This window comes from Marmota marmota, unplaced genomic scaffold (genome assembly GCF_001458135.2).
Source record: "Marmota marmota marmota unplaced genomic scaffold, marMar, whole genome shotgun sequence".
NCBI lineage: Eukaryota > Metazoa > Chordata > Mammalia > Rodentia > Sciuridae > Marmota > Marmota marmota.
In genome coordinates this window covers 22,992,383-23,005,444 of record NW_026000016.1, presented here as the reverse complement: position 1 = coordinate 23,005,444, position 13,062 = coordinate 22,992,383, and the positions used below count along the sequence as shown (strand labels likewise).

General features: G+C 35.7%; 1 protein-coding gene across 1 annotated transcript in view; it reads right to left on the bottom strand.

The window, feature by feature from the left end:
* Positions 1–13,062, bottom strand: part of Enah (ENAH actin regulator) — a 147,567-nt gene that overhangs the window by 72,908 nt on the left and 61,597 nt on the right. Inside the window, exon 2 of the mRNA XM_048809785.1 lies at positions 5,963–6,020. Coding sequence (XP_048665742.1) covers positions 5,963–6,020 — 58 coding nt within the window. The remainder of the gene's footprint in view (positions 1–5,962; positions 6,021–13,062) is intronic.

Below are 13,062 nucleotides of genomic sequence, written 5' to 3'. Positions count from 1 at the left end.
AATAAGATGACTCCTGGCTGTAGGGGTTACTAAATAGCTTAAGGGTAGGGCCTGGTGACCAAAAATACCAATGGAGGATTAGAGAACTGGAACTCAGCCCACCACACACTCCAACTCTGGGGAGGGGAGATTGACTTCAATTACCAATGACCAAGAATTTCATCAATTGTATCAGTGTAATGAAAACACCATTAGTACAAGGCCCTGGGTTCAATCCCTAGCACCACCACACAAAACAAAATAAAAACAATGCCATTAATAACCTCGAGGTGCTGGAAGCATGTTGTATGAAACAGGAGGAGAAGCTTCAGGTCCCCCACTCCACCATACCTTGACCTATACATCTCTTCTATTTGGCTGTTCCTGAAGTGTATCCTTCACAGTAAACCAGACACACCAAAGCACTTTCCTGAGGTCTGGGAATTGGTGGTAGAGAGATGGGATTTGGGGTAACTATGAAATTCGTAGTTGCTGGGCAGACATGTGGGCAGGCTGTGCACTCCATTTGCAGCTGGAGTCTGAAGTGAGGGCATTCTTGTAAGACTGAGTAATAACCTGTGGGGACTATGTTAACTCCAGATGGTTAGTGTCAGAATTTAACTGAACTGGTGAAGACCAGGTTGGTGAAGGGGAAAGGCTGCTCATGGGAGGAAAAGAACTAAAAAACAAAATAAAAAAACCTTCACATATAATACAAAAAATAAACCAGTGGTACCCAAGTTATGGGTTTCATCAACCTGCAAACTTCAAAACAGATTACATCAATCAATACAGAATTAGCAGTCAATATTTTGGTGTATTTGCCAGGTAGAGAATTAGGGAGGGCATCATAACTCACTAAAATGAGAATGTTTTTGGAATCTAAAAATAGGAATAAAAAAATCCCAAGCTGGAGTTGTGGCTCAGTGGTAGAGCGCTTGCCTAGCAAGTGTGAGGCACTGGGTTTAATCCCTGGCACCACTTTTTGAAACAAAATAAAATAAAGCTATTTTGCCCATCTACAAATAAAAAAATATTTTTTAAAAATCCCAAAATAAAAACAAATCATAAATGTAATAACTTCAGCTTTTTAGGTAATAATACTCTACATTAACCATAGTTTCTTCCCTGCCCCTCTAGTTTTCTCTGATCCAAAGTATGACTTCCCTTAGTCACCACATAAATTACTTCTATGTATATATTGATGTGTATACAAACAATAAAATGATGCAACTTTATACAACCATCCTGCCTACACAATGAAAGCCTCAAAATGAAAACTGGTTAGTCTTCAAAATCCTCAGTCAGCTGGAGATTAAAATAGAGCAAACTTTCTTATATGCATTTACGAAGATGAACTCCACTTTTCTGTATAACTATAATGCATTAATGTTAAAAAAAAAAAAGATTTAGTCAATGAAGTAATACAAAAAAAGATTAAATTAGTAAATTACTAATCTACAGTCTTATGAAGATCACTAAATTAACTATAACCAAAAACTGGATTTTGTTGTTGTTGTTGTTGATTATACTTCATTTTCCAGATGTTAATTTTGGTATTTGTCAAAGATATATTACGGGGCCGGGGATGTGGTGGCTCAAGCGGTAGCACGCTCGCCTGGCATGCGTGCGGCCCGGGTTCGATCCTCAGCACCACATACAAACAAAGATGTTGTGTCCGCTGAAAACTAAAAAATAAATATTAAAATTCTCTCTCTCTCTCAAAAAAAAATAATAAATAAAAAAATTTTATTTATATATTTTATTTATATATATTACATTAGAAGACAGCTGGGTGTTTTTTAAAAAGTCTAAAACCCATGAAACTACATTGTAATTGTGTAGCTTTGTCAGAGTATTCATTTCTGAAAATAGTCAAATTACCTAAGCAGGTATATATAATAGTAGAGAACACTTGCCAACTTCTATTCTCATAGGCAGCAAAGAAATGTTTCCTGGTATTTAAGCAGACAAGAACTGTATATTCTTGTATACACTAATTATTGATAGTACAGTAAAGCTGTCTTTAACAATAGCAATTTGTTGATTCCAGTTGCAGGGCTGGGGATGAAGTTCAGTTGGTAGAGCACTCACTTATCTATAACATACCTGAGATCCTGAGAGAGAGTAGGCTACATAATACGCCAGTTACTAATCATTACCTGTCAAAAAAAAATGCATGAATATGAGAGTATCTGGCACATACGAGCTTTTTAATGCTTGTTCATTAAAAATGACATTCTGACAAAAATCCTACTTATTAAGACCAGGATCAAATACTATTCCTTCTATTAAGTCTTCCTGAGGTCCCCAAAACCAGAAATAATTTTTCCTTCCTCTGAATTCTCTTAGTATCCATTCATTTCTCAAAAAACAAAATTCTCTGGAGAGATAATGTTTGTGCCATGAAAAGGTTGTATTTTACTCCAAGTGTACTAGGAAGACACTGAAGGGCTTTAAATAGAACAAGACTTACATTTTGGAAAAATGATTCTAGTTATTACACAAAGAAGGGATTCTTGTGTCATAGAAATTAAGAATGAAAGCACAAATACCAGACTAGAAAACGAGAAGGAAGCATGTGGTATATAATGTTGGAAGTATAGCAGAAAGAATTTGCAGATATATAAGACTCAAAAGAGGGAAAGCAAAAGAAGAAAAAATATGGCTATACCTAGCATTTTACTGATACTTGGTTTAAAAAATTACATGAGACCATTATTTTAAACCAAGATCCTACACTAGGCCCCCAAAGGCAAAACAGATCTGACAAAATCAACATGGAGAGAGAACCAAAAGCATACCAGATTTTCAAAAGGGGAGATTCCAGACCACTTGATTCAGTGTAATTAGAGAAGTCCCCTCTGCTTTAACCCTTACCAAAAAATTAACCAATCTATTTATTATTCTTTTCCCTTGTTCCCACCTTACAAAATTCACTGTTTTTGCTATTGCCCAAGGGAAGCTATCTTTGTTTTGTATAATGATGGCTGCCAAATTCACGAATTATACACAAAAGCCAATTAGATTTATAATAAAATTTGTTGTAATTTTTGTTTTTTGGCAGTTCTGGCAACCAAGAAAGGGACCCCCAAAACACTGCCGACTATTCCCAAGACCACAGGAAAAACACAAAAGAAGCACTGTTTACCCCTCTGAGGTCTCCCATCTTCTTCAAAGAGCCCTGAGGGTTGCACCTAAGTTACTCTCAAGTCAGAATCTGCTCTTTTTGCATTGACCGCCTCTTCCCCCAAATCTCTCTAGCTTACAGAACACTGAAATTGGGGCTTTGCAGTGATTAAGAAGTTACTGCCAAGAGCTGCAGTTTTAAAGATAACTGCGGGCAGTTGTGGTAAGTGGTTATTACTGGAGGGGAAATGAACTCTGCCTTTTGGGATATGCAGGAATTTGGTTTCTGATCTCGTCATTTCTTTTTCTTGGTTACTGAAGTAGGGGGAAATCACTGAATAGTTCAATCAAGAGCATCACAAGGCCAAAGCCACAAAGTGACTGGTGTGCAGGGGTAACAAAATCTAACAGAATTAGATTGCTCACCACTAAATATGGTGTCCTTAATATATCTTTAAGCATTTAATATTTTCATTTTTATTTATTATCATCATTACTATTATTTGGCTTAAAAAAATTTACTTTCTCACAGTTCTGGAGGCTGAAGTCAAGATCAAGGTGACAGCAGGACTGTGTCCTCTGAAATATCCCTCAGTTTCAGGCATCCACTTTGCTGCCTATCCACATGGCTGCCCTTCTGTGCATTTACACTTATGGTGTCTCTCATTCTTCAAGCATTTTAGTCTAACATGTATAAAGCAAGCCTACTGAGAAAAGATAGAGTACTCAGTTCTTTAGAGATTTTAATTTTGCATCATGTGTCTCTAGAGCTCAGATAAAAGGTTTAGTAAGAGGGTCAAAGGGTTGGGGTCCTAACATTACAGTCACCTCCACCCCTTACTGGGGATTGACCCCAGGGATGTTGTACCACTTAGCTATATCATCAGCCACCCCCACCCCTTTTTTATCTTGAGATAATCTCACTCAATTGCCAATGCAGGCCTTAATCTTGCGATCTTCCTGCCTCAGTGTCCCTTAGTGGCTGGGATTACAGGCATGGTTGATTTACATTATGAAAGACCTAAATTCTAGAGATAATTAAGTAACATAAGTAATCAATTAATGAGTATTATGATAAAAAGACTAATAATGTTATTACAAATATTAATATGTACACAGTACTTACTGCTGAGTGCCATGTACTATTCTATGTGCTTTGCCTTTACTAATTCACTTATCTTTTCAACAACCATATCTGAGCCAAGCACAGTGAAAGATACCTGTAATCCCAACACCTCAGGAGGCTGAGGCAGAAGAATCCCAAATTTGAGGCCAGTCTCAGAAACTTAATGAGATCCTGCCTTAAATAAATAAAAAGATAGATAGATAGATAGATAAACAGACAGACAGACAGACAAATAAAGATTGAGGATGTTGCTCAGTGGTAAAGTGCTCCTGGGGTTCAATCCCCAGTACAGTACAAAACCAAACCAAACCTAACCTTATTTGTTAATACTCCCATTTTACATATAGGAAATTGGGGTGGGGGTAATTGGGGATTGAACCCAGAGGCACTTTACCACTGAGTTACATCCCTGGACCTTTTATTTTTTTAAAAAAGATCCTGTAAGACAGGATCTCATTAAGTTGCTGAAATTTGAGACAAAGAGGTGAATTAACTTGATAAGAGATAGAAATGGGATTCAAAGTACTCAGTCTGCTTCAAAGTTTGGACTTACAATCACTCTAATCACTCGAATAAGAGTTGGATTCTGCCCTATCAATTATAATAGCTCCAAAAAATTATCTCTTCATATGTCTCCTATTATTTCCATATTATATACCTTATGTTACATTTACTTTGAAGCTAAGGAAAGGGAATATTTGCTGAAAATGATGTTCTTTTAGAAATAATGACACTTTTTAAAAGATTTCACTACTGAAAATATATTAACTTGTAACAAAATCACACTTGAAAAAAAACAATTTTTTTATAAAGAGCAGTAAAAAAAACTTATTAATGAAAGTAATACTTCAGGGAATGTTTCCTTCAAATAGAATCTCAACCTTCTTAAAAAATCACAAAGACAAAATCTTAAAATAAGTTACATAATACACTAGCTGAATGAATAAACAAAAGGTAGTTCATACACAGAATGGAATATTATTCAGCCTTTTAAAAAAAGAAAATTCTGAAATGTGCTATGATATGGATAAACCTTGAGGACGTTATGCTAAGTGAAACAAGCCAGATCTGAAGGGCAAATAGTTTATGGTTCCACTTACATGAGATTCCTAGGCTAGTCAATTCATAAAGGCAAAAAGGAAAATGACAGATGCCTAGGACTTTGGGAGGAAGAAGTAAGGAGTTCTTATTAAATGAATAGAGTTTTAGTTTAAGATGGAAAAGTTCTGGATATGGATGCTAATGATGGCTGCAGGAAAACAATGTGAATGTACTTAATGCACTTCCAAAGGTTAGGATGGTAAAATTTATGTTATGTATCATTTTTTACCACTATATACATACACACATATATAGCTTTTAATATTAGAAGATATGATGAAGCATTTTTATCCATTAAAAAATAAAACTATATTAATCTCATATGCATTTGATTACAGGTTACATTAGTAAGGTTTTAAATATTAGTATTAATAAAGAAAGAATAGCACTGACATTTTCCAGAATTAATCCATTTATTATTAAGTTTTTTTCCTTCTATCCTCAGTTCTGTATGTATATACTTTCTGTGATCCAGTTTGTTATTAGGGAGGGTTTAGGTTTGTTGAAGTTTAGGGTCTTGGGGGCAGGTAAGAGGGTGTGAAGGGCTGGTATATTAGTTATTGATAGCTATAAAGTAGCTATCCCTTATTTGAGATGCTGTGCCACCTTTCCTTCAGTAAGACTTACCTTTGGGTTTTAAAATTCCTCTCACCTTTGTGTTGCTGCCTCCTATTGAAAATATACACTATAAGAAATAAAAATTTATGCCGATGGATAGGTACTAATAATCTCCATGGCTCTTGGTATACATGGACACAGACTTGCCTCTCTTGAATAGCATAAGGCAAAAAACATGGAATGTCACTTCCAAGGCTAATTTACAAAGAAAAAACTGGATTCTACCTCACTTGTTGCCCAATGGAGAGGCCTGCAGGACAAAGCCAACTGCTAGGAAGGAACTCTGGCCCTCAGGCAAACAGCTGGCATGTAACAAAGTCCAAGGAGCTTAGATACAGATCCTCCCCTGGTCATGACTTCAGTTGGGGCTGTAGTCCCAGCCAAGATCTTGACTATACTTGTAGAAGACCAAGTTACACTGTTTCCAGATTCCTGACCAACAGAAACTATGTGATAACAAGTGTGTGTGCTGTTTTAAGTCACTAAATTTTGATATGATTTACTCTGTAGCTATAAATAACTAATATACCAGCCCTTCACACCCTCTTTCTTACCTGCCCCCAAGACCTTAAACTTCAACAAACCTAAACCCTCCCTAATAGCAAACTGCTCACAGAAAGTACATACATAGAGAACTGAGGATAGAAGAAAAAAATATTACTAAACGCTTCACTTGGCAACACACATTTCCTAAGCTAGTAAATCCTTTTATTAAAAGGAATTTTTTTCTCAAAGCAACTGAATAGATTATTCTACCTGTTTCCTGCAGTTTTTTTCCCCCCTCTCACATTATTTTCATTAAGGTATATGGCAAAGCAGTCCAAAGTATTTCCAAGCACTGTTGAGTTAAAAAATACTAACTACAGGGCTAGGATCGTGGGTCAGGGGTAGAGTGCTTGCCTAGCATGTGTGAGGCACAGGGCTCAATTCTCAGAACTGCATATAAATAAAGATCAATTGACAACTAAAAAAATATTTTAAAAAATACTAACTGCAGCTAATTTCAGCTATGAAACACCAGAGAAGGCTAGCCTGGGGCAGATTTAAAGTAAAAACAGAAGAGTGAGAAAAATTCACTTTTTATTTTTTCCATTTGCAAGATTACTGATTCCTCAAGTACAGTGTGAGCTGTTGAGAGCCACAGCCGAAGGGGCCCCAGCAAACATCCAGCTGCCAGCAAACTTCCAGCTGCCGGCTGATGATTGGCTCACAGGGGCCCCAGCAACATCTAGCTGATTGGCTCCTCTGCGGTGATGCTCATTGGGCTGTTTCCCTGCCCTTTCAGACCACGGAGCTGCTCATTGGGGGACTTTTTTGGCTCCGCCCACGTGACCCAGCCAATTGGCCTCAAGAGCAGGAGGATTGTGGGAGGTGGAGAGAAGCTTGTGTGGGAGAGAGAGGCTTGTGGAAAGCCGGTGGTGGCAGTTGAGGCTCTGAGGGTTTTTCCTGAGAGGCTGTTTTGTTTGGCGTGTGTGGTTCTAAAAATAAAGTTAGTTTCTTTTGACAAGTGGCTCCTGATTGTGCCCAGCCAGACTGCGGCAGTGAGCAATAAGCAAGATAAGTACAACATGAAATCAAGCAAGAAAAACTGAAGCAGGGTACTACAGGATTCAACTTTTTGTTTTTCTAAAAATCTAAGTAGGGAGGGTCATGGCAGATTGAGTTCCTTTCCAATGAACTAGATAGAACTATAAACATTAGATAAAATTTACAGAACAATTATATGGATGCACCGGAAAATGACCAAAAGGGACTCAATTCCTGTAAGAAAGAGCTGATATGAGGTGCTGGGAAAGGTGGTTCAAGCCTGTAATCCCAGCAGCTCGGGAGGCTGAGACAGGAGGATCCTAAATTTCAGGCCAGTTTCAGCAATTTAGCAAGACCCTAAGCAACAGTCTCAAAGTAAAACATGAAAATTACTGGTTCATTTTTCAACCATGTCAACATTACATTAAATGTTAAAGACTAAATATTCTGATTAAAAGATACAGATTATATAACTGATTTTTAAAAGACCCAATTAAATTATAAGAGATTCACTTTAAACAAGCTGAAAGTAAATAGAAAATTATATGCCACCCAAATAGTAAGTATAAGAAAGCTGCAATTGCTAGATTAATATCAAATTAAGTGATTTTAAGAGGAACTTTTCAAAATCATAAAAAAGGCTAATTTATTATTCAACAAATGTATATGTCTAATTAAAGAGTCTTAAAATACATGAAGCAAAAATTGACAGAATTAAAGGGACAATGACATTTACACAATATTAAGATTCCCTCTCAATAATTGACAAAAGTAGACAATAATGGATACACATACAGCAAAAACTAGTGATAACACCTAACAAACATTACTAACCACTTAACTCATATTTAAAAATTACTAAACCCAACAACTGCAGAAAACATCTTCATTTCATTTACCTACAGTGTGGTCACTAAAATAGACAGCATGCTGGGCCACAAAAGAATTCTCAAATTTTATTAACTGAAAGCATAAAGAATATATTCTATGGCCACAAAGGCACTGAAGTGATTATAATAAGAAATCTAAGTCTTTATTATGAGTATGTTAATTTTACAAAATACCATTAAGAATATCTGTATATTTAGAAATTTTGTTTTGGGTTTTTTTGTTTGTTTTATGTGTATGGTATCAGGAATTGAACCCAGGACCTCACACATGTTAGACAAGTGCTCTACCACTGAGCTACATCCCAGCTATACTGGAAATTTAAAAAATGCACTTCTTAGTAATCCATGGGTTCCAAGAAGAAAACCTGGGGAATAATTCAAATTAATTCATTATGAAAATATGGCAAATAAGCCGGGATCAGTGGCACACCCTGTAATCCCAGCGTCACGGGAGGCTGAGAAAGGAGGATTGCAAGTTTAAAGCCAGCCTCAGCAAAAGCGAAGTGCTAAGCATCTCAGTGAGACCCTGTCTCTAAATAAAACACCAAACAGGGCCGGAAATGTGGCTCAGTGGTTGAATGCCCCAGTAATAAAAAGAGAGTGGGGTGGGGTAGCTAAAGCAGTATTTAGTGGGAAATATATAGCTGCAAATGTTTATATTAAAAAGAAAAGTTCTCCTCTTTTAAGAAGTTAGAAAAAGAAAACCCAAAGGAAGTAGAAAAAATGATTTTAAAAAGAACAATGAATGAAAGAGTACGAAATATAAATTCCTAGATATGCTGATCAAGAAAAGGAAAGAATACAAATTACTAAATAATAGGAATAAAAGAGGCTTATCACTACAGATCCTACAAAAAATATTAAAAGAATACTAAGGGAATATGACAAAAATATTCCCTGAAAAATAAACTGATGTGTGGCACACGCTGTAATCCCACTTGGGAAAATGAGGTAAGAGGATTCAAGTTTGAAGCCAGCCTTGGCAACTTAGCAAGATCCTTTCTCAAAATTAAAAAAAAAAAAAAGAAAAGAAAAAGAAATCAACGGGTGTAGTGGGGAGGGAAGCTAGGGATGTAGTTCAATGGTAAAATACCACTGGGTTTAATTCCCAAATCCCCGATCCCCAGCACTCCCCACAAAGAAAAGAGAAAGACAAGATAAAATCTGAATGTTACCTATTTTAAAAATTATTATAGACCCACCCACCCCCCATAAATAAATAAAACTCCAGACAAGTGGTTTCACTAGTGAATGGTATAAAGCATATAAGAAAAACTGTATCAACATAATACAAACTCTCAGAAAAAAAAGAAACATTTCTAACCTGTTTTGGGGCAGAACAATCTGATTACCAAAACTTGACAAAGACATAAAAAATAAAGAAAAGTATTTTTCAACAACACAGTTCCAAAAAACTTTGTAACAATACAGCATCAAATTAAAATCAGTAATAAGGGCTGGGGCTGGGGCTCAGTGGTAGCGCGCTCACCTAGCAAGTGCGAGGCACTGCGTTCCATCCTCAGCGCCACATAAAAAGAAATAAATAAAATAAAGGTATTGTGTCCAACTACAACTAAAATTAAAAAAAAAAATCAGTAATATGTTAAAAGAGTTATACATCATGACCAAATAGGGTTTATTCCAGAAATGCAAGGTTGGCTTAACATTTGAAAATGAAAGTAACTCACCATATTAACTAAGGAGAAAAACTATCCAATACAAAAAGATGCAGAAAAAGTACTAGAGAAAACGCAACATCATTCATGACAAAAACTTTCAGCAAATGAGAAGGGAATTCCTTATTAATGTAATCAAGACAATCATAAAAATACTTATTAACATCTTGTGAGATATTGAACTTGTTCCCCCTGAAGTCAAGGCAAGGATGCCCCTCCTACCCAATTCTAAATAACTTAAATATTTGAAAGTGCAGGAAGGAAGGACTTCATACCATTCAAGGGAAGGAAAGGAGGGAGGAAGTAGGTAAAGAGAATAGGGAGGAAGGAAGAGGGAAGAAGGAACAGACAGGGGGAAAATGCATACACAGATATGGTAGAAATGAGAAAAACATTAGCAAAATAAAAATCTGACAGGCAAGCAGGACATATTTTTTTAAACTCCTACAACTAAATAAATTAAAATACAGACATCCAATAAAACACTGGACTTATAATCCGAACAGATGTTAGAAAAATGATATATAAATGTTCAATAAATTCACATGAAAGTGCTAAACATCATTAATTATTGGGGAAATGCAAATTAAAGTCACAATAAGATGCCACTATATACTCCCAAGAATGGCTAAAACATGGGGCAAACATATATCCCAAACACCACTGATAGGAATATAAAATGGTTCAACAATTTTGAAAGACAAATTGCATTTCTTATAGAATCAAACATTCACCTACCCTCTGATCCTTCAATTCCATTGCTTAGTACTGCCCCAAACTGGAAACAGCTGACGTATCCATCAAGAGGAAAATGGACAAATAAATCATAGCATATTTACCCAATTTATACAATGGCATATCACTAATCAAGAAAAGCAAATAAATGATACAACTACAGAGATAAACAATGAAAATATTATGCTCTTAAGAAAGCCTTATTTTTACAAGAAAATATGTCTTAATGATTCCTAATAGATTAAGTTCTGCAACAGGAAATACTAATTTACAGTGAAAAGTATTCAAAACAGTAGCTGTTATGGGAGGAATTAAAGCAAATAAACACATGGTCAAGAACTTCAGGTAAATTCGGCCACCACCCAAAAAAAGCTGTTATCTTGAAAAGGCTTTTAGTTATACATGGGTGCCTCTGTCAAAACTCACCCAATGCTCTGTGCACCATCCTGTTGATATGTTTAACACAGAAGGGAAAAAAAAAACCCTAAGTATTATGAAACCTAGTCAATGATACACATACTGACATATTTAGGAAATAGTGTGCTGATGACTCTAACCTACTTTTCTAAAAGCAAATAAACAAACAGAATGAATGGAGAGAAGTGATAAACCAAGTACAATAAAATGTTAATAGAACACTCTAGACTGGGTATACCTATGTTTACCGAACAATTCTGTATGTTTAAATTTTTGTGTCATAGAATGTTGGGGGAAATTAACCATGTGTTCACTCCAGTACAGCTACCTCTATTTAAAAAACTAATTATGCACAGACTCCATAGCTATAATAAAAAATACATAACAATATTTGTATATCTTTATTGATAAATGACTGGCATGTTTTCTTATATTCATTCAAATAAGAATTTTAAATTGAATGAGTGGAGATACAATGTGTACATAAAGTGACCAAAGTTTGGTAGGTAGTGTGGTGACTAATCCTTTCTCTTTATAACCCAAAACACACACAGCACCAAAGCTTAAAAGAGTCCATGTTCAAGGTTTTAATTAATACTTGTTAAAAAGTATTAAAAAGATTAACAATCCTTTCTTATTTCCTGTGCTCCAAAGCCACACAGATAACTGCCTTATTATGTAGTCAAAGCTAGATTGTGGGGGGTTGGTAGCAGGCAGACAGACAGACAGACCGACCCCGGAATGCAACCTATTTTTCTCCCCTTACCCTTACCCTCTATTTTGTCCTTCCCAGAAGAAACATACCAAAAATTCCTAGCTAGAAAATCAAGTGCCACCTTAGACTGCTTTGGTACAGTCATTAGCCACCATCCTGTTGATTCCACCACTCAAATTGTCTCTTCTAATACCTCCTCCATTATGTTCCCCTGCCGCTGCATTCATTAATGCACTCTTTCTTGATGTACTACAGAGGCCCACAAAACCTACCTACCTCCAGCCTCTCCTTGTAGAAGCCCTATAGTTAGCACTTCTGAACAAGGATAAGCATCCTAATATTTTACCTAAAAAATATAATGCTAACTATTTCTGCATAGAAGAACCCAGTTAAGAATATTTTCATTAAGACATTTTATAAAACAGATTTATACTTCTATTGACTTCACTGATCTCCTTTTCAGGCAAACTGTTAAGAGTATATTCATGTCACCACTTCACTTTTTTCATTAATGCCAGATGACAATGATGATTTCAGAATTTACTATGGCTGCAGTTACTAAGAAGTTGAGTGAATACAGGAATATACATATAATATCAAAATCACTGATATATAACTGTATGGTTCCCCCCCCACAGCCTATAATTAAACAAGCCTTTAAATTTCTTCCTGAAATTTTCAACATTAGTACTAAATTCTACAAGGCATAGAGTGGGTATCTTTAGAAGGACTAGGGCTGAGGTGGGTACTCGTTAAAGAGTGGAGACCCTGAACACAACAATAGGGAATTAACTGTTGAATTTTCAATTACAAAAGTTTTTCAATTAACATTGATTTTATAATTAAAAAAGGAGTAAAAATTTGCTCCCAGGATGTAGGCTCCCTATTTACCTCTCTTATTGTTTCTCTTGCTGAGAAAAAACTTTATCATTTCATTTAATTTTTTAAGTTTTAATTAATGTTTTCAGTAGGTTTTATATGTAGACTGCTCACAGTAAAATTTCAGCATAAGATTGATCACAGCAACCTAGTCATTTTAACAAGTCATCTCAATCCAAAATATTAAAGAAAATATAAAATGCTTAAAAATACACAGTAGAGAATCTGGAATTAAACTTAAGTTTCAATTCTAGCTCCATCATTTCCTTA